Source organism: Labrus mixtus, chromosome 3, assembly GCF_963584025.1.
Source record: "Labrus mixtus chromosome 3, fLabMix1.1, whole genome shotgun sequence".
Classification (NCBI taxonomy): Eukaryota; Metazoa; Chordata; class Actinopteri; order Labriformes; family Labridae; genus Labrus; species Labrus mixtus.
Window position 1 is genome coordinate 18,122,009 of NC_083614.1, and position 19,248 is coordinate 18,141,256.

Below are 19,248 nucleotides of genomic sequence, written 5' to 3' on the forward strand. Positions count from 1 at the left end.
CATCCTCTGACAATGTCAATTGCAATCTGTCAATCCTTCTCCTGGATTAACTAAATCTCTTTTTCTTTATCTTTTCTAGTATCTTTCTTTTTAGAATGACTGCAATGTAGACATGGCAATCAGAGAAAACTTGATTAGCATCATTTTCAGATAGTTTTTGGTCGACTCTGCTGTGGAGTTTTGTAACAATGTGAGGTTGATTTGGACAGTGTAGGTTCAAGCCTAAAAAAGTGGTATATAATAAAAGGTCCCCCACAGAGATGAGTCGTGTTTTCATCATTGTACAGCGTCATTAAGACTGATAGGAGGGGTGACCTTTGAAGGCCATTATCAATGTGTTCTAATAGGGAGTATCTGGCAGTGTCAGCTCTGAGAAGAGAGTGATGTTGTTTGGGGGATGATCGATTCAATGACACATCTGTCTGGAACAGGTGTTTCTCTGCTGCCTATCTCCTCTCTTTGTCAGTGCTTGCTAGCTGCAGCTGGGTCTGCTTCAACCCTGCGCCTGCTCTTGGCTTTATCTTCTTTCAATGGCTCTGGATTGCATTGCTAACAAGCCAAAAGCTAGTCCCTGCCTGCAAGCCTGCCATGGCTTTACTAGCCAGCTAGTGTGCAAACGAGACTTGGGCTGAACAGTAACTCAGTCACCAATTCAATCATCTTTCCGTTTCTAACGTCTTGACTAAATAATTTATAAGATAAAACTATTTTTTGTTGACTATACACTAGAAGAAATTGACAAACACACACTCATCTTATGGTTTTGAATACTGTATGAAAGCACAAAGGAGCCATGTTAATATAATGTTGTAAAAGTGACGTTGGATAACATTTGTTTCAAATTCCCAAAACTTGAATGCAATGAGCAAAGAGTAATGTGATAATCTTAAAGGGGCATGACTATTTCTTTATAGTTTTTTTATTTGATTCTTTAAAAGAAGGCTTTTGTTTGGATAGGAAAGTTGTAGAGAGAAAGGAAATGTGTGGAGAGAGAGCAGAGGATGACATGCACTAAACAACGTCAGCACCAGGAGAGAACGAGGACAGTAGCCTCTTTACATGGGGCGCATGCTCTACCAAATGTGCTTAAATGGGGCCCACTTTACAATAATTTTCAATGCCAAGATGAACCATAAATAGAAGTTACTTGCAGCTAATTTAAGCTTCAGAACTTGCAGTTTATTTAATATAGAAGTCTTTCCTTTTGCTCTTCATTCCTCAGACACCTCTGTGTCTGTACTTTATTATATGTATAGCCTTATTTCTTGTGTTTTATCTCTTTTTCGATGTATAATAATCAGGGACTAGATGAATGACTAAACAAAAAAGTTAGATATTTGGGCATTGCTCAGCCACTCCCTAATCAGCCTGAGTAGCGCTCTGCAGTATGAGATGTTTTTCCAGGCACCACTGTGCTGGAATGAGATGCCACTCACCATTAGGCCACTCTGCGGAAGCTGCTGGTGGATGGGCTTCAAATGTAAATACAGATCAGTCATCAGCTTATTGTTACACAACAACCTCTTGCAGTTTCTTTCTCATTGCTTCTGTGTTCATGTTTCACACCAGGCCATAAATGTAAACTGAAGTCATAATACTCATCTTGTTTATATTTCTGAGCCCCTTGCAGTTTTCTGTGGTCCTATATTGAAGACATTTTTGTAGGTAGCCTCAGTGGAGCAGAGAAAAGTGTTTTTTTGTGTGTGTGTGTGTGTGTGTGTGTGTGTTGCAGGCTGACTAGTGGATTGGCTCTGTCCGATGGCAGAAGGAGAGGGATCTACTTTGACAGTGTGGTTAGTCCATCTGTCTATAATCAGCTGCGTTTGTATATATGTGTGCTGCTACTAAGCCACTTTTCACTAACAGGTGGTCAACCGTACCCTGATGTAAAGTTGTGAGGGGTACTTAGTCTTGTGGTCCACCTACTTTTTAATTAACTCTTATACAGCTGTTTTTTTATACAGAATCCTACTTCAGAATATAAATGAAGCTGTCACTGAGTTGACTGGTCACATGTATTGGTTAAGCAGAACATCAAACGAGCCATCATGTGTTTTTTTTATCAGAGCAGCTTAAACGACAAAACACTCTCTTCTTCTTTTACCCCCCAACTTTCTACTTTCTACACAATTCCGCTTGTGCCACAAGAATCTCCCCCACACATGTGAGTCCACATGTGAATCAGGAGATACAGACAAGGTCTATATTTAGAAAGCTTGTCATATGTTCATCTTCAACCAGTCATTTATGGACAGCTATGAGAATTGGAAGCGGGGAAATAGTTCCCAATGGATTAATTATACCTCCACTGATCATCTGGATCTTTTTGCTGTGGATAGAATATATATTATGTGTCAGATATGGATGGCTGGAACAGCCCTGTTTGTAGGTCTTTCTGTTGCGAGTACTAACGCCCTCTGTGTACATTTCAACTTTTTTTTCCAAAGGTACCAATTTAGTAAAAAGTGCAGAATATCACTTATAAACCAGGCAGGAGTTTACTTTGACAGTGATGCAATATAAAGGATTATGACTAACTGATTAACACATCTGTCTTTGAATGCAGTACCTTTTTGTACTTTGTGTCTGTTTCAATGTTTTGGTCTTGACTCAATGGAACGTGAACTATGAGGTGCACCTATGAAAGAGTCCCCTGATATTCTGCGTTGTGGACCAGTCACTTAACTGACTAATGAATCAATTTAATTGTCTCTACAGGTAACCTCGGCCGTGTTGACTACATCAGTGAGTTTGAGTTTGACCTCTTCATACGTCCCGACACCTGCAACCCTCGCTTCAGAGTCTGGTTCAACTTCAGCGTGGAGAACGTCTGTGAGACACAGGTCAGGCGTCTGCATTCTTGTATACTGGTAACATAAAACATTAAAGGGGGATTCTCTATAGATGTTATTCTTTTTTCTGTTACACACTCACACTCCTACTTTAAGGCTGCTAACGTGGTTTTCTGGTGGTGTATACCTCTGCTCCTCAGATTTTGATGATATTGAGATTTTTCAGATTCAAATACATTTGACAAAATATGAAGTCTAATGGACTAAATTGGAAAATTCAGAAGCAACCCAATGGTTTCAAAATACTTGAAGTTAACCCGATCCTTAGCGTATGTAAGGATCATCGAGGTTTTCACAGCATGATAGGCAGTTTTTGTGACATGCGATTGCAGATTCTCTGTAATTCCCTAAATTCTTTATCCTGTGATGGGCAGAAGATAATTCTGTTATATCAAATGCAGTTGAATTGTGACATTAGTCTAGAGTCATACACATTCAAACTGTCAAAACCCCGCTCATATTTCTCTTAACACATCTAACTAAACTTGCAGCCATGATGCCATCAAAGTTGTTTTTCCTCAGAATAGAGGCAGTCTTCTGTTCCCTGCCTCTCGTCTTGTCACAGCCTCTGAGCTTGATACTGCCACTAGCAGCCTCTGAGCTCTGTGATTGGCTGACAGATGTGGTCACATGCCACAGAGATACACTGTATGTGGGCACAGAAACTGTGGCTCGAGGGGTTCGGAGGCTTGGTCTGCCATTTAAATGTAACTTTGCAGGATAAGAAGAAGGTACATCTATGAATATTGGCATTTGAGTTTGGCGGCTGCTATGTTATATGAGCTCAAACAAGCTTGTCAGGCTTAGATACGAAGCAAACGAGAGATAAACTTTAAAGATGGCCTGTTTGAAGAATTATAAAGACAGTGGGAGGGAGATAGGAAGCAAAGAGGACAGCAAGGATGAATCCACAGCATGCTGTTGCTGCTGTCTTCCTGTAGAGTGTCCAGCACAGCCTATCTGAGGCTATCAGGCCTATCAGCCCATCTCCCTGCAGTGCTGTAGTCAGCACTAATCACATTTTATGGCTCTGAGATGAATGGGAGGCCTCGGCTTGGAGCCGGATCGATCCCAGGGCCAGATAGACCAGCACCAGCAGCCTGCAGCCTGCGCCAACAGGATATTTGCTGTTGTGGCAAAATGACAGAGAAAGTGTGAGAAAGACAGATAGAATGGGACTGGGGAGGGGGATAAGACACAATAAACAACAAAAGATTGATAAGAATCATTCATATGAACACAAAATATAGTGTGGCACAAGGTTACAGGTGAGAAAAACAGGAGAACAAACATTTCCTTTGCACAGTTCCACATTCCCCTTATAGGCCTCCCTCACAAGGTTCTCTCATATAAGTCTATTTCTTATCTGTCCAATTTCCTCCTTCAAAGAGGCCTTGTGTGAATTTAATCTACTCCAGTACAAGGTGTTGTGGTTAAGTGCTGCCTGTGCATTCTGCCAAGGTGTGTGTGTGTGTATACAGAAACTGTGATTAGATTTTGTCTGTGTGCCTCGGGCCATTAGAATACACATACATCTTTGGTCTACATCCTAATAGTTTTAATATGTTATGTTTGAAACCAAAATAAAACACAGAAATTAATCAGACAAAGAATAATGGTATGAGTAAATAAAGCAGCTAAGTGTAGCTATGCAAGGAGAGGCTGTGCTATAGAGATATCAGTGGGTTCCAGGGGAGAACTGGGCTGTTGGAGTGTTTCATCCAGCTAAGCCTTGCTAACTCTCAGCCTGAGCCAGGGGAATGGGGAACAGTAAAAGCCCGTGATATTGGAAGTGAGATGGCCATTTTGAAGGAATGTAAGCTGGTGAAACAGATTTGGTCTGCCTCAATCAGCTTAGCAGCTTTGTGGAAATTGGCTTCACCGTAGCACCGGTTATGATGGATGGCCGGATGGATGAATGTCTTTTTTGTATGCCCTTTCTTTTTTTGTTTTTTGATTCACTCACTTACCTTGAAAAGCCTGGGCCAATAGAGGTAACATGGCTAGCAATGACAGGGACCATGAGACTCTATTTGAGTTTTGCATATTTTATTCTTTTAGAAGTGTCCTGCAAGAGTACTTTTGCAGAATATTTGTTCTGAATGTCTAATGACCCGCAGGAAAACAAAGGTCTGTTAGATGAGTACGATTTTGGAGTCTATATTTGTTGAGTTTGAAGTTAACCTTTTCGCCTACCTTCCACTGTGACGGGTTGATTCAAAAATCTACCAGCCACTCTTTCTTGTTTTACCTGCCACTTTATTTTGACCAGTAGCAAAATGTAATGACATATACTAACTGTATCAAGTCTTATATCCTCAACTGAGAGGCAAAATAAGCAATTCGTTATTTTAAAAGCACTTGAGCTTATATGAGGAGAGTGATCACAATCACAAATTTCTTTTTCTGGAATGTGTTTGTGTCAATTTGTGATCGCCTCCCTTTCAAACAACCCTGCTATATTGGCATAAAATGTGTCCATCTAAAATATCTCTGATTTGTAACACAAATTTACACACAACAATATGTGTTTCACTCATCTTTACTAAAGATACAAATACTCTTAATGGTGTATGGTTTATATTTAGATACACTGTTACTCCTCATCTAACATCACCAGTGCATAACTCAATACAGTTTTGCAATACCAAATATCTGAAAAACCACTGACATTCCCAATGATCCTTATAAGAATTCAAACTAAATGGTAAACATAGTATATAGAAAAACGGCAACCTCTCTTTTTGAAAAATTAAGCCAATGCAAAAGTGCAAAATCATGCAGTGCATTGAGTGTCCGCTTGAGGCTGGCTGCAGAAGCACTGGAAGTCACATACACAAAGATTTTTTAAAAGGCCCATTGCAAGTTAACATTCGGGCTAATGTCTTGATCCGCAAATACTGTACAGGGGGGTGGAATTTTTGATGGCTCATACATTCTGAGTTTATGAAGGATAAGAATTATTCACATTAAGATGCATAGCTGACCTGATTGACAGGTGGGTGCAATGTAACGGTTTGTCAGGGGGCTTAAAACCGGCCTCAGCTCCAGCTCTCAGCTCTTTTGTCATTAGTTTGACTGAAAGTCAAGTTTAGACAGCATTTTTAACATGACGAAAGCCATCGATGGGACTCCAAAGCCCCCCGCAGTAACAGATGGGTTTCATTTTTACATTACAGTCTATGTACTGTATGTACATTAGCATGATGACATTAGCATTTAGCTAAGACTAAAGCTTAGTCGTTTTATCCTATTATTGTATAATTTTAATTATCAAATCTGTCATCTTATTATTTATCAATGTACCAGACATTTTAGCTGTACAAATGTTATAAACATTGTGAATTTTAGCATGTTGGTAGAGATCTTCTTTGACTCTACTTTTGAGGATTTGCCTGAACAAATCAAAGACTTGCAAGACTGGCATTGTTGGCTTGGTTTTCACTGGAGTATGTCTTCTTTATTCAACGTGATTAAAAACTTAAAGCAGAGCAGATTCCCAGGACTCTGATGTGCTAATTTACTTCGACTAAAATCACAATAATAATAACAAAACACATGACCTTAAAAAGTTTTGTTTCTTATGTCCAAACTGAGTGAATTCCATCCAGCCATGTTCAGTTCAGTTACCGACATTTCATTTCAGTTTCTGCCTATGTTATGACCAGAAAGCAGTGGATGAGTTGATATGACACCCCATTGGGTAAGTTGATATGCCATTCCATTCTGCTGTAGGGGTGTGCTTGATGTCAGGCTCCGTGAAGGGCACGGCTGTGAGCTATTATCATAGGAGCCTTCAGGGAGCCATTCATAGAAGACAGGCAGTAAAACCTTGCACCGAGCGCCTTCAACTCCTCCAACTCCTCCAACTGCTGCAGGGGTGATTTGTAAGCCTCACTTGTTCAGGGAAAGCACAGTGCACGGCGGTTACTCTCCATAATCACGGAAATAGGACCAGGAAGCAGAATAGCCCATGTGTTAACTAGAATCCCTTTAGAGTCATCATCACTTTACTGTTTCAGACAATGCTCCACCATAAATTCATCAACAGAAATGTTATGCAATTTGTCATTGGGGGATAAAGGTGGATGTGAACATTAAGTTGAACATTAAATAGGATGTTAAAACTATTAGTGAACCATGATGGATTGTGTCATGGTGATGCTTATCAACCAGTCCTTTTTGTTGTTTGCAGCTTCAAAAGAATGTGATCAGGCCGATAAATATCAGTACAGAACTAAACTCAGATATCATGTGTCATAATGCCTTATTAAGTTTAAAGGTGTTTTTATTGTTTTAGTGTGAAAAATACTTTATTGATATTGTAATGTTTTTGCAAAAATGACAAAGACAGACAGAAAGAGAGATAAAGCAGAAGTACAAGAGCAGGATAATGGATATAATGCACATTGATTGTCTTCATTTTCCCATTCTCAAGAGATATAGAAGCAAAAAGAGAAGGTACAGGAGGAGAAAACACACTGCTGTATTTAAGAAATCTGTCCATTTCATGTAGGCAAAACATTTCTCTCAAATAGAATACGTTCTTCTGGGAATTCAGCTGCCATCAATGCCAGTCTGTATAACATAGCTTCTTGAGCTCACTGCTAAATCAGCTCTTGATAATGTAAGAGGGCTTGTGTATCAGCCATGTCTGTGTGAATCAACACAGTGAACTTCCAACTGCTCTTCCCAGTTGTGCAGAAACTCCTCCCTGTTAATGAATGGTCAGTGTCATTCTTTCCTTCCCTCCTTGGATGTCTCCTCTCTCATGTCTATGTTGGAATGTCCTTCAGCAGTGACAGAGGGAGACGAGGGCAGGCAGGTCTCTAGTGAGTGTCATGGGGGGAATGTGCACTAATCATTGCTGGCGTAGCGTGGCCACAAGTGAGCACCGCAGACAGCTGGTTACTGGTGTTTTTTTTTTTTTTTGCGGAAGGGCCACTTTGGATCCACTTTGAAGGACTTGCTGATTATACAGTATGTATAGCATGATGATTCGACTCCTACCTATACATAGACACTTTTATGTGCAAGGCTCATGCACTTAATGGATCAAACTGACACACAAACTTACTGACATGCTTGCCAAGGGTTTCCCTTTTTTCTTTCACAGTCTGTCTAAAAGACTCCACACACACACGGTCCTGTCAGTTTTGGGCCTTTGCATTGCCTTTCTCTCTTTCTGACTCTACAGCATATGGCATGAGGTAGATAGGCATGTATCCTGTGCGTGTGGTCTTCTTCTTCTTTAGAAGTTCATTTTTTAAGCTTCCCCTTTCTACAGCCTCCAAAGGAGAAACATTGGCTTCCGTGCAACTCTGCCAAAGGGATTATTTCACTTCAAACAAACCACATATACCCAGAAAGTTTAGGATACTACTTTTCAAACCCTGGGATAAAGTTGTGAAAAGACTTGGTGGTTTTTAGACATACGAGACATCAGACAGTGGTGTCAGGGAGCGTAGGGTATCGCAAGTGACCTTGCTCTGTTAAGGCAAACTGAGGCATCCTCTCATTGTCATAGCTGATGCTCCCCAGATCACTTCATAATGACATGGACAAAAGGATATGACAACAGCACAAAATGAATTTTCAAATCGTCTCCCTGATAGCAAAATGAGTTTTCCCTGGGTTATCTCTGCTGACGCAAGGTTCCTTATCAAAATTCATTGCCTTATTTTTAGCTTGATTCACTTTGAAAGGAGGCAGAAAGCTTAAGGGCATGTTTTGAAATAGTGCAGACACTTTATTACTTGTTTTAATGTACTTAATTCAGAAATCAGAGACTCATGCTTGGCTTGTAGTTTGCATTTTCCAGAGATTTGTAGGGTTAAAAATGCAATACACATGCCTATTGCTTCAGTTTTCCTTCTGATTTACAAGAATGATCTCTTATTAATAAAGTACTCTTTTTACAAATGACAAAAATAAAAATCCCAAGGAAAGACAGCATACAATTGTTTGGACCTCTGCCTGTGTTGTTATGTTATATTGTCATTTTTTTTCTGACATCTGCTGTCTCTCAGGACTTCAATCACTGGGCCATCCATTCAAAGCCTAGCAGTGTGGTAAAGTAAGATGCTGACAAAAGTGGACTCAAGACACTCATTTTGCAAATCAAGTACAAAGAGCAGTGAATTGCGCTAGAGAGAGTGTGTGAACCCTCAGTACTTACTGCATGGGGAGAGAGTATGTGAACCCTCAGTACTGACTGCATGGGGCAGTTGTGAAACTGCAATCCATTGTGGGATAGGCAGTACCACTCCCTTTACTGCATCTCTTTACCAACTACAGTAAATGGTCAGTCTTCTAAATCCCAAACAATTGGATGGGAGGGAAAATGCTGCTTGCTAGAAAAATAGCACTTTCCTTCTATAATACCTGACACTATGTGTCTATATATAGCTCTCTGTGCTTGCCTTTATTGCAACACATGGTTGTAGTAGATTAACAGATAAACATGAAATTAAGGACATATTATTATACCTACAACTATACCTTCTATAGGTATTTGGAGGCTGTTGGTTGCACTTGACCAGGGCAGGGATTAGGGCAGTCAATGCAGGCAGAAAGAAAGAAGGTGCATAGAATGAAGGAAAGACATCTAAGAAGAGTTGTGAAACAGAAAACATCTCTTTTCTAAGATCTCTTGCAAGTTAGACAGACCATGTGTAAATGTGCAGATTTGTATTTTTTCCCTTTTATAGCATTCCATTGATTTAAAAAATAATAATAATAATTTCACAGTTTCACGTGTTTATACATCTGTATTTTGTTTCCCCCATGACATATACAACATTTTTGTGTCACATGCCAACTAAATATGCATTAGCAACCGTTTTAGACATCTCAGTCCCAGAAGTCATCAACAAAACGAGATTTAGATGTAAGCATTGAGAACAAAAAAAAGAAGAAACTAGGAAAGAGGAGAAATAATAATTGCTGAGGTTTCAGGGGTAGGCATGGTATAGTGGCTTGGTAAGGGCCTTGTGGAGCTGCTGTGCATCTGCATGAAATGATGAGCCTGGTGTCAGGACATGGATCATCCTTTTACACCGAGTAATGAATACAGATTGCACACCGGATAGAGAGGCTCTGCAATCTGCTGCACCACAAATGAAACAACTGCCGTTCTAATCAAATAGTCTTTTCATGCCAGCACAGCCCTCAACTTGAGCTAAATTCAATTCCAGATTCACAGATTTGGGGGTTGGGGGTTGGAGGGATGTAGGAGGCAAGGGGGAGTTATAAATGTTGTAATTAGAGTATTGTTTAATGTGTATGTGTGTAGACGTGCATGATTTGTGTGTTTGTTGGCGTGGTGGGTGGGGTGGGGGGCCTCCCTGGCATCATGTTGTCGTTAACCACTTGGTTATTTTAGATAGCAGTTGGAGGAATGGGTCCAATCACAACATACGCATGTGCACACACACGCAAGCACGCACACACACACACACACACACACGCACGCACGCACGCACGCACGCACGCACGCACGCACGCACGCACGCACGCACGCACGCACACACACACACACACACACACACACACACACACACACACACACACACACACACACACACACACACACACACACAAATGCACACATTTAGCTAATTATGCCAACTAGTGGCTTGGGAGAACACGTTGTCTGTATTCTGTATTTAGGGAACAGCTAGGAGCTTTGAAGGAGAGCCGCAGTGCCTCTTTGATGCTGCTTTTGTTTTGTGTTTGTGTGGTTTAATAATTTAATCAAGCCAAACGTCCTCCTTCTCTCTGTAACTGTCTGTTGGTGGAGGCTAATTACTCTGCAGATTGTTCTCCTGGTGCTAGAGATGAGAGTTTAGATCCAGAGGGGGGAGGGGGATGCTGATGGTTGTAATTTAACAGTGTGCTGATGGGCTAAGCTGTGTGTCGACTGCTGTTTTATTATTTTGGGAGGCTGCTGACGAGCTACTGTCTAATATGCACAATCTGATCAGAATGCCTACAATGCTGTAGTGCACAATGTTGTAGTAAATTGCCTCTGTTTTTTTTTTATTATTAATATGAATATCTCTCTCGCTCTCTCTCTCTCCCTTTATGTCGAACTCCGTTATACCATTTTAATAATTTGAAAGAAGTTCAAGTACTATGACTGCATAAAGACACTTTTAAAAGTAGGCCTGATTGCTCAGGGCAAAAACTTATTCAGAATCACAATCAGCTTTATTGGCCAGGTATGCTTAAACACACAAGGAATTTTACTTTGGTAAACTGTGCTCTCTTTGTACTCTTATGGTTTACTTGTAACTCTTTAAGTAGACATGAACATTTTAAATAAATTATAAACAAAAAATAAATAAGTAAAACATTTTTTTTTTTACTTCCTTCATTTTGGCGGGCTGGAATAAATATTTGTTTTTATATTGTACTGTTAAATTTACTGTAAAAAACAAACAAACAGTGAAAACCAACTATCTATGTCTTGTTCGAGTTAAGTGAAATTATCTTCCGCATTATCAATCCTGCAACATGGCTCATTCTAATTCATTATTGTCGTCTTAAGTCAACAATAACAACAACTGACCGTTCAGCAGCAGAGAGGAAGATCTCATCTTCCTCTCTGCTGCTAGGCTGAATCCCGTAACTGATTCGATTTTCAGAGCTGCTTGCTCTAATTAGTGTTCATTTAATCAAATCAACAGACAGACCAGATTAGTACGTACAACTCTACTGTATAATGTTTAACACAGTATATCCTAATCAGAAATGAATTGCATAGTTTTTGCAAGTCATGCTGGAGAGGTATGAATATGAGCCCGTCAGTATGGCTTGGGTAATCAAGACCTTTCACTATTAGTTTGCAGCATTGACTTACCTTTAGGACTTGGGTGAAATTAAACTGATGTAAATAATGGGAAACAACTGATACAAAGATCTGGAGCATAAGCTCCTGCTCAATCATACACCTGGGGTTAGGATTAATGGTAACTTTATCAAATAAGACAAGAAGAGCAGGATTGGTGGACCCAAAGCAGAAGCAGAAGTCGGCCTCTCTCCTGATCTTATTCTCGAGACCTACAATGTTCACACATGAAGAGATGCCAAAGAGGGAAGTGTTGCATCATGAAAGATCATTCTTGAGCTTAGGAACTTTAAGGTTCTAATGTATATTAAGTAGTCATTTTAATTTCTAAAATGAATGAATTCAATTTTTTTTAATCCTTTGTGGCAAATTTGGTTTCGCTATTTCATGTTTACAGAGATTTAAAGATATAGCTATAGTGAATCCTTTTTCACTTTTGGGCTTTTATACCTTTATTTAAGAGATATGATATAGAGTCAGAAATCGGGGCGAGAGAGTAGGGGGGATGACATGCGAGAAAGGAGCTACAGGTAGGATCTAAACCCGGGACCCCCACTTGGATGAATATAGCCTTGGGGCGCACTAACTAACCACTCTGCCACCAGCACCCACACTTTGGACTCTAGAAGTGGTCTTATCTTTTGTACTGTAATTACGACTTCCCGTTCATTGGGGTGGCTGTGGCTCAGTTGGTAGAGTCGTCGTCTCTCAACCGGAAGGTCGAGGGTTCGATGACCAGCTCCTTAACACTTAACCCCTGAATTGTTCCCGCTGCTTCGTCGGCGGCGTATGAATGTGTATGAATGTGTATGAATGGGATTAGTTACTTCTGATGGTCTCCCAATATAGTAACCTCTGCCATCAGTGTAAGAATGGGTGTGAATGTGTAAGTGTGACATGCGGTGTAAAAGCGTTTTGAGTAGTCAGAAGACTAGAAAAGCGCTATACTGTAAGCTCAAGTCCATTTACCATTATTTGAGATCGAGTAAAGCAACATGTTGGATTACTGTAACATAATGCTGAAATTACTAGTGTGGTAACAATGCAAGATCTGCACTAAATGCAATTTTCAGGCAAATAGCTACGTTCTATGATTTAGATGTATTAATATTATGAAGAAATACATGTATCTTGCTTGTGGGGATACTTTTTTTGGTTCCTTTGAAGTAGGAAGCAGAGAGTACCCTAGTGCTGTGTATTGTTGACGGTTGTTGCATTGCTGATTTGATGTTGTATTTCTGGAGGGGAGATACTCTCAGACTCTCCTCCACCCCATGTGGTTATAGGTGAAATCAGTTGGTCTGATTTACTCCATGCATCATCACTGACACTGGTGGGAGGCTAGCTGCTGGTGGCATTCCGACCCAGAGAGCATGATGTGAGTGGAGACATGTATAGCCTCTCTGGCTGAGAGTGTGCACATGCTCAGTCACTAATACAGTCCTATAGTATGATATAATGTGTTAGCCTTGGAGCTTAAGTACTTTATGTTTCTTATGTGGAGGATAGGTTGCAGCTAAAGCAGACCTCTGTTTCCTGACAGCACCTGGTGTCAGCGTGGTGCACAACAATAAATCAAGACTATGGTCTCAAATAAATGTGTTTTCTGCCCATGTTTGGTGTCTACAGGTATATATTCAGGAGCAGAATTCTAATATAACAATACAGAGACTTCTCAGGCTGGTTGACTTTAGTGTGTGTGTGTGTGTGTGTGTGTGTGTGTGTGTGTGTGTGTGTGTGTGTGCGTGTGTGCGCGCGCGCGTGTGTGTACTTGTACTGATACATTTTCAAAAGGAATTTCATACTCTAACTTTATTTCCCAATTATTGTCCCAAATAATATTTCAACCAATGTTTTTTGAAGTGAAGCACAGGGAAGAAGGCAGTTAGAGGATTTGCTGTGTAACATTTTTCAAGATACTGAATGATTAGTTCACATGTCAAAAGTCGAATAATCAATTAATAAACTAAAAATAGGCAGAGTTGAGAGTTGGACTTCAGGCGTCAAGGGTTATGCATATTGATCAGGGAAGGGGTTATGACAAATAGACAAAGAGGGTTCCCCGGAGATGTAGAGGGATAACTGTCTGTGTAAATGTGTGTGTGTGTGTGTGTGTGTGTTTGTGTCTGAGCCCCTAGGGGATACAACTTCCTGTCCTGCCGTTCCTTGGTCACTGTCATGATTTGGTATTATTTAGTTTTGTATTTTCAGTGTTTAGTGTTTCTCTATGTTCTAGTGTGTTTTGTTCATTCTTGAGTTCTGTGTGTCTTCAGTGTTTCATGTATTTTATTTTGTAGTTGTCCTCAGTGTTTCTTGTGTCCATTCCTTCCTCTGTGTGTTTCCCTCCATTGTGACTGCCCTCATTGTCTTCACTTGTGTTATTAGTCTCACCTGTGTTTGATTACCCCATGTCTATTTAGTCTCTGTGTTTCTTCCCTTCTGTGTCAGTTTATTGTATGTGTTTGTCGGTGTCATTTGTTGCATGTCAGTTTACCCGTGGCTCCTTCTCTTGGTGGATTTTTTGGAAGTAAGTTTTTGTGTGCCTTTTGTTTAAAGAATAAATAGTTTTAGTGGATCCTGCATCTGGGTCTTCCTCTTCGTTTTCGCGATCCGTGACAGTCACATCTGCTTTGAATGTTTCATGTTTAATGTCTTTCCGGTGACAACCTTCAGTACATGGCCTTAATGATGTAGCTAATGCTGGATGTAAAAAAGCCAAAGGGTTGCCGTGTGACTGATTCTTGTGAACAGTTTAAGAATCAATAATTGGAAATGAATTGGATTTAATTGCATGATTTTTATAATAAAATGCTCAAATGTCCAAATCCAATTCTTATCACAAAATCAGTAGAGCTTACGGACACTTGATGACATAAGGGGAATCTCCTCCCAGACCTGGATCAGGGCATCACTGAGCTCCTGGACAGTCTGTGGCAGTACTTGGTGCCATCAGATCCACTAACACATAACGTCCCATAGGTGCTCAATTAGGTCAGGGGAACGAGTGGGCCAGTCTGTGGCATCAATGCCTTCATCATCCAGGAACTGCCTACACACTCTGGCCACATGAGACCAGGCATGGTGTTGCACAAGGAGGAACCCAGGGCCCACTGTACCCATGTCACGTCTGACAATCGCTCTGAGGATTTCATCCTGGTACCAAACAGCAGTCAGGGTACTGTTGGCCATGACATGGAGGTCTGTGCGACCCTCCAAGTATAGGCCTTAACAAACCATCACTGACCCACTGCCGAACCAGTCATGCTGGATGATGTTACAGGCAGCATAGCATAGCCAATAGCGGACCTGCTTACTCTGGTGCCATTCAAGCCCAGAACCCTCATGCCACCCTCATGGAATCAGTTTCTGACAGTTTGGTCAGAAACCTGCACACTAGTAGCCTGATGGAGGTCATATTTGAAAAGCTCTTCTGGTAATAAAACTTAGGAAAAATTATACATTCTAACCTTCTATACATTTCAACCTCTAACAGTTTGAATCAATTCTTACAGAGGACTTTCCCTGTCAAAGATGCCCAGAGAATAAAAGGAAAGTTAACTTTATAGGGATTCTCTCTAAAATTCCGTTCAGATTGGGGATCACAGTGTGATAGAGACACCTGACTGCTTTGTTCAGCCTGCTTGTTTGATATCTCCACCCCGGCAGCAGCTCTGCTAGAGAGTTTTTGAGAGTAAACAGATGTTGTTTGTCTTTCTGATGTCGACATTCAGCATCTCCAGGGATGCAGCGGACCTGTGCTTTCCTGTAAGCTCACAAAGGAATCAGAGATGGAAATGGCTCAAACGGATGAACACTACACTTATCATAACAGCAGTGAGACAAGCTGGTTTTTCCCTTTTTTTTACAACTCAGCACTCGTGGACAATGTGGTCATGTGGTTAAATCGCTTGATATAAATACATAAGATTTAAAGTTTGGTATCTCCTCTTGGGTGGATTTAGACATCAACGGAATTGCATTTGCTCTGTTGACACTAACCCTAACCCTTTTTTTTAACAAACTGACTTTTTAACTAAAATAGAATCAAAATTAAATAACAGGAGTTACTTCAATGGTGACTAAAATCAATATAAACAAATTATTTATAATAATAACAGTATAATGTCAGCCATGATATCACAATTGTTAAATTGGTGCATGCTTTAATGTACTGTAATAAATAGCAAGTATAATGTCTAAGGCGGAACCAAACTATAGCTTCAAAGCTCAATGTGTAAGGCTAGTTTGAAGTGATGAATTTGATAATTCCTTCTGATACAACTGGGACAATGTATAGATGATGTATAGATGATAGCTGGAGAGGTACCTAAATAGAAAGAAACAGTGTGTTCCCCGCGTTCCCCTCGGCTTTAACTGTCCTATCATTGTTAGCCAACACTGAACACTGACAGCCTATATATGTGCTGTCAAACGCTGAATCCCAGAGGAGAAGCTCGCCTCTGTGACTACTGCATCTGGCGAGCATACATCAGTACACTCAAATGAAACGCCTGAAATGTCGAGGACCAAAGTAACGAGGGTGGAGAAATGAAATGGGGGAAGACATAGATAAAGAAGACAGAGAGGAGTGGAAGTTTTGTGTATAATGAGCAGTTGGAATACGAGGATTGCTGCATTAATAAGCCCGCGAGAGCTCATACAAAGTAGGAAGAACGCTTTTCATGTGACAAATGTGTAATTAAGAATGATTTTATAACCCCCCCTTCACATACACACAAAGCCCTTGATGGACTAGAGGTGGGTGGGAAGAACAAAGCATTTCTGTGCTTCCATGCATGTGTGTGTACAAGTGTGTGTACAAGTATGAGAGTGAGATGAGATGGAGGCTTTAATTACAGTCCTATTAGAATAAAACCAGCCCCCATCGTGTGATGATGCTTAGTGATAGGATGGGATGTTTTCATTTTGGCATCTCCCCTTTTTTTGTCATCAGGATTTGACACAATATTTTTTCAGCAGGAACATGTGGATTTTAAAGATAGTTTTTTTTTCAGCCCACACACACAGCATTTTTTTTGACTCCACATTTTATCAGCAACAGCAGAGATGGTTGATAGGCAGGTTTGGAAAGCCTGCTCACAAATTAGATTGTATTTACTTTGTTCTGGCATTTCTTATGATTTCAAGAATTTTGAAGAGGTGTGGGCTAATGTTACTTTGCAGGAAACTTAACGCTCACTGTTTTCTTGAATTGGTTTCTGGATTTCCACTGAAAAATACAGCAAGCAGATAGATAGATAAATATATTGACCTAATTATTTATTCAGTTAAGACTGCTTCCTATTAAGGAAAAATAAACTTCATCTTGGTCCATATCAGGCAATTGAGAGGGATTTCAGTTCAGTTCCTTAGAAAAAAGTTATTATATATATAAATGCTGAGTCTCTCAGTGAAAATTGAATTATAATAAAAGAGACAATAAAACCCCCCAAAAGTTCCTGTTTTTTTTTTTGATGAGCCCTAATATTATTTTATAACGCTCAAGCTGCACACCAAAAAGGTTTGCGTTTCATTTATACACCGGTAGTTCCGGAAGTAAAAAAAATGGGTGTGTCCCATTGTCAGCCATAAAACTGGTTATGTCATGCTGTGTGCATATAACAGTATATTTGTGTCATACGTTTCATTATTAATGGAAGGCTATGGGAAAAAAATCAACTCAAATCCAAGGGTAATTCAGTTTATGCACTCATCTCATTTCATCATCTTTTCGTTTTGCTTTATTTGCTGATAAAATGAAAATATAATCTCTACAACCTGTGCCATCTTTGACAAAACAAGATGATCATTTGGGTAGATGTCATAAGATGACAATTTCAGAAAAGTTGTAAGGTAAAATGATAAACTAAACAAACAACACCGTCTATGTAATTCATTCATCATGGAGGAGGTATCAAAGAACATGTTTTTGTTTGTGTTTTGTTTGCTACGATAAGGGTTAAGTGTTGTCATTGATTATATATCAGAATCCAAAAACACTGGTGTGCGCTCTCCTCGTATACTGCAATCATCAAAGATCAAGAGATTCAGTACTCTTCATTACACTTTTCCTGTTTCAGAAAGGTTTAGAAGAATTTACCACCAAGAGTATAACTGTAACCTCCATGCTGCAGATGATATTACAACTTACAGTAAATGATATCAACATTTATGCATTCAAATTGTCATGCAAAATAGAGAGAGGGAGAGAGAGAGAGAGAGAGAGAGAGAGAGAGAGAGAGAGAGAGGATGTGTGTCTGTGTCTGTGTCTGTGTGTGTGTGCGTGTGCGTGCGTGTGTGTGTGTGTGTGTGTGTGTGTGTGTGTGTGTGTGTGTGTGTGTGTGTGTGTGTGTGTGTGTGTGTGTGTGTGTGTGTGTGTGTGTGTGTGTGTGTGTGTGTGTGTGTGTGTGTGTGTGTGTGTGTGTGTGTGTGTGTGTGTGTCTGTGTGTGGGGGAGTTGCTTGTTGTGCAGTAGAGACCCGGCTGTCCGTCATCAACCCAACTGCATTAACCTCGGCCTCTGTGCCTGCAGGGCCCACCACTTCCATTTCTCTGCAACAAATACAGGTCCTGGCCCAGGGCATCCTGGCAGCCAGCATAGTTAATGACTTATTTACTGTTTAATGGCTGTAGTATACCGCACCACAACAACAATTAATGAGAAAAAGCCACATTCACAAGCAGTGGGGGAGCCAGGTTGTGGAGGTTATTTTCTCCTTCTAACTTTATCTGAGCTCTGCCTTCTGCTCTTCCCTGATAAACTCCTGCACACCTTACCTGGAGACAGACAGGCTGACAGCCGCGAGGACAGCTACTTTACAGACTCTGGGAAGGGGGGAGAAAAACATACCTTCAATTGACCTTCTTTCCAACAAAATCTTTCTTTTCTTTTCTAATCTATTCCTGTGTCTTTTGACATTTCTCAATGTGTTTTCTTTTTGTTGCTCTTGAAACTTTGCCATTGAAATGCATGAAATTTGGCCAAAAAATAATCTATTATTTCATGTTCAAAACACCATCCCACCCTTTTGTATTCTACCAGGTTTGTTTCCCCTCTTTCCCACAATTCCTCTACCTTTTCTATCGCCCTCTTTTGTTCTCTGGGTCTCTCTTTAGCCTTGTGAATACCATCGCTCAAGCAGTGAGCTGTTGCAGGCACTTTGTTGCTGACCATGGTGCTGAAAGCCTCCTGCCTTCCAATTGCTAGAGTGTTCATTTCATGGTTCATATACCCTGTTCTCCATTTGTCAGAGTGCCGTTAGCCCCCGCGCTTATTTCTTTAACCCCTTCCCGTACAAATAATAACAAATCAAATGCACATTTGTTTCACTGCGCAGCCACGGCTCTCCTGCAAACTGTCAGGCTTTCAATTAAGGTGGTGGCATTTGTTTTATGTGGTGGTTGAGAAATGTGCAGGACATGTTACATGGGTTTTTCTCCATTGACATTTTTTGGTTTAGTAATTTTGTGCAGCTCAGTTATCTTTTGAAGCCTTGTTTTGTTGCCAATTTACTATGTAAAAAAAAAAATTCATTAGAAATGGCAA

General features: G+C 40.3%; 1 protein-coding gene across 1 annotated transcript in view; it reads left to right on the forward strand.

Annotated features, from left to right (window-relative positions):
- agbl4 (AGBL carboxypeptidase 4) overlaps nt 1-19,248 on the forward strand; it is a 259,679-nt gene that overhangs the window by 18,197 nt on the left and 222,234 nt on the right. The window contains exon 3 of the mRNA XM_061033500.1: nt 2,719-2,843. Coding sequence (XP_060889483.1) covers nt 2,719-2,843 — 125 coding nt within the window. The remainder of the gene's footprint in view (nt 1-2,718; nt 2,844-19,248) is intronic.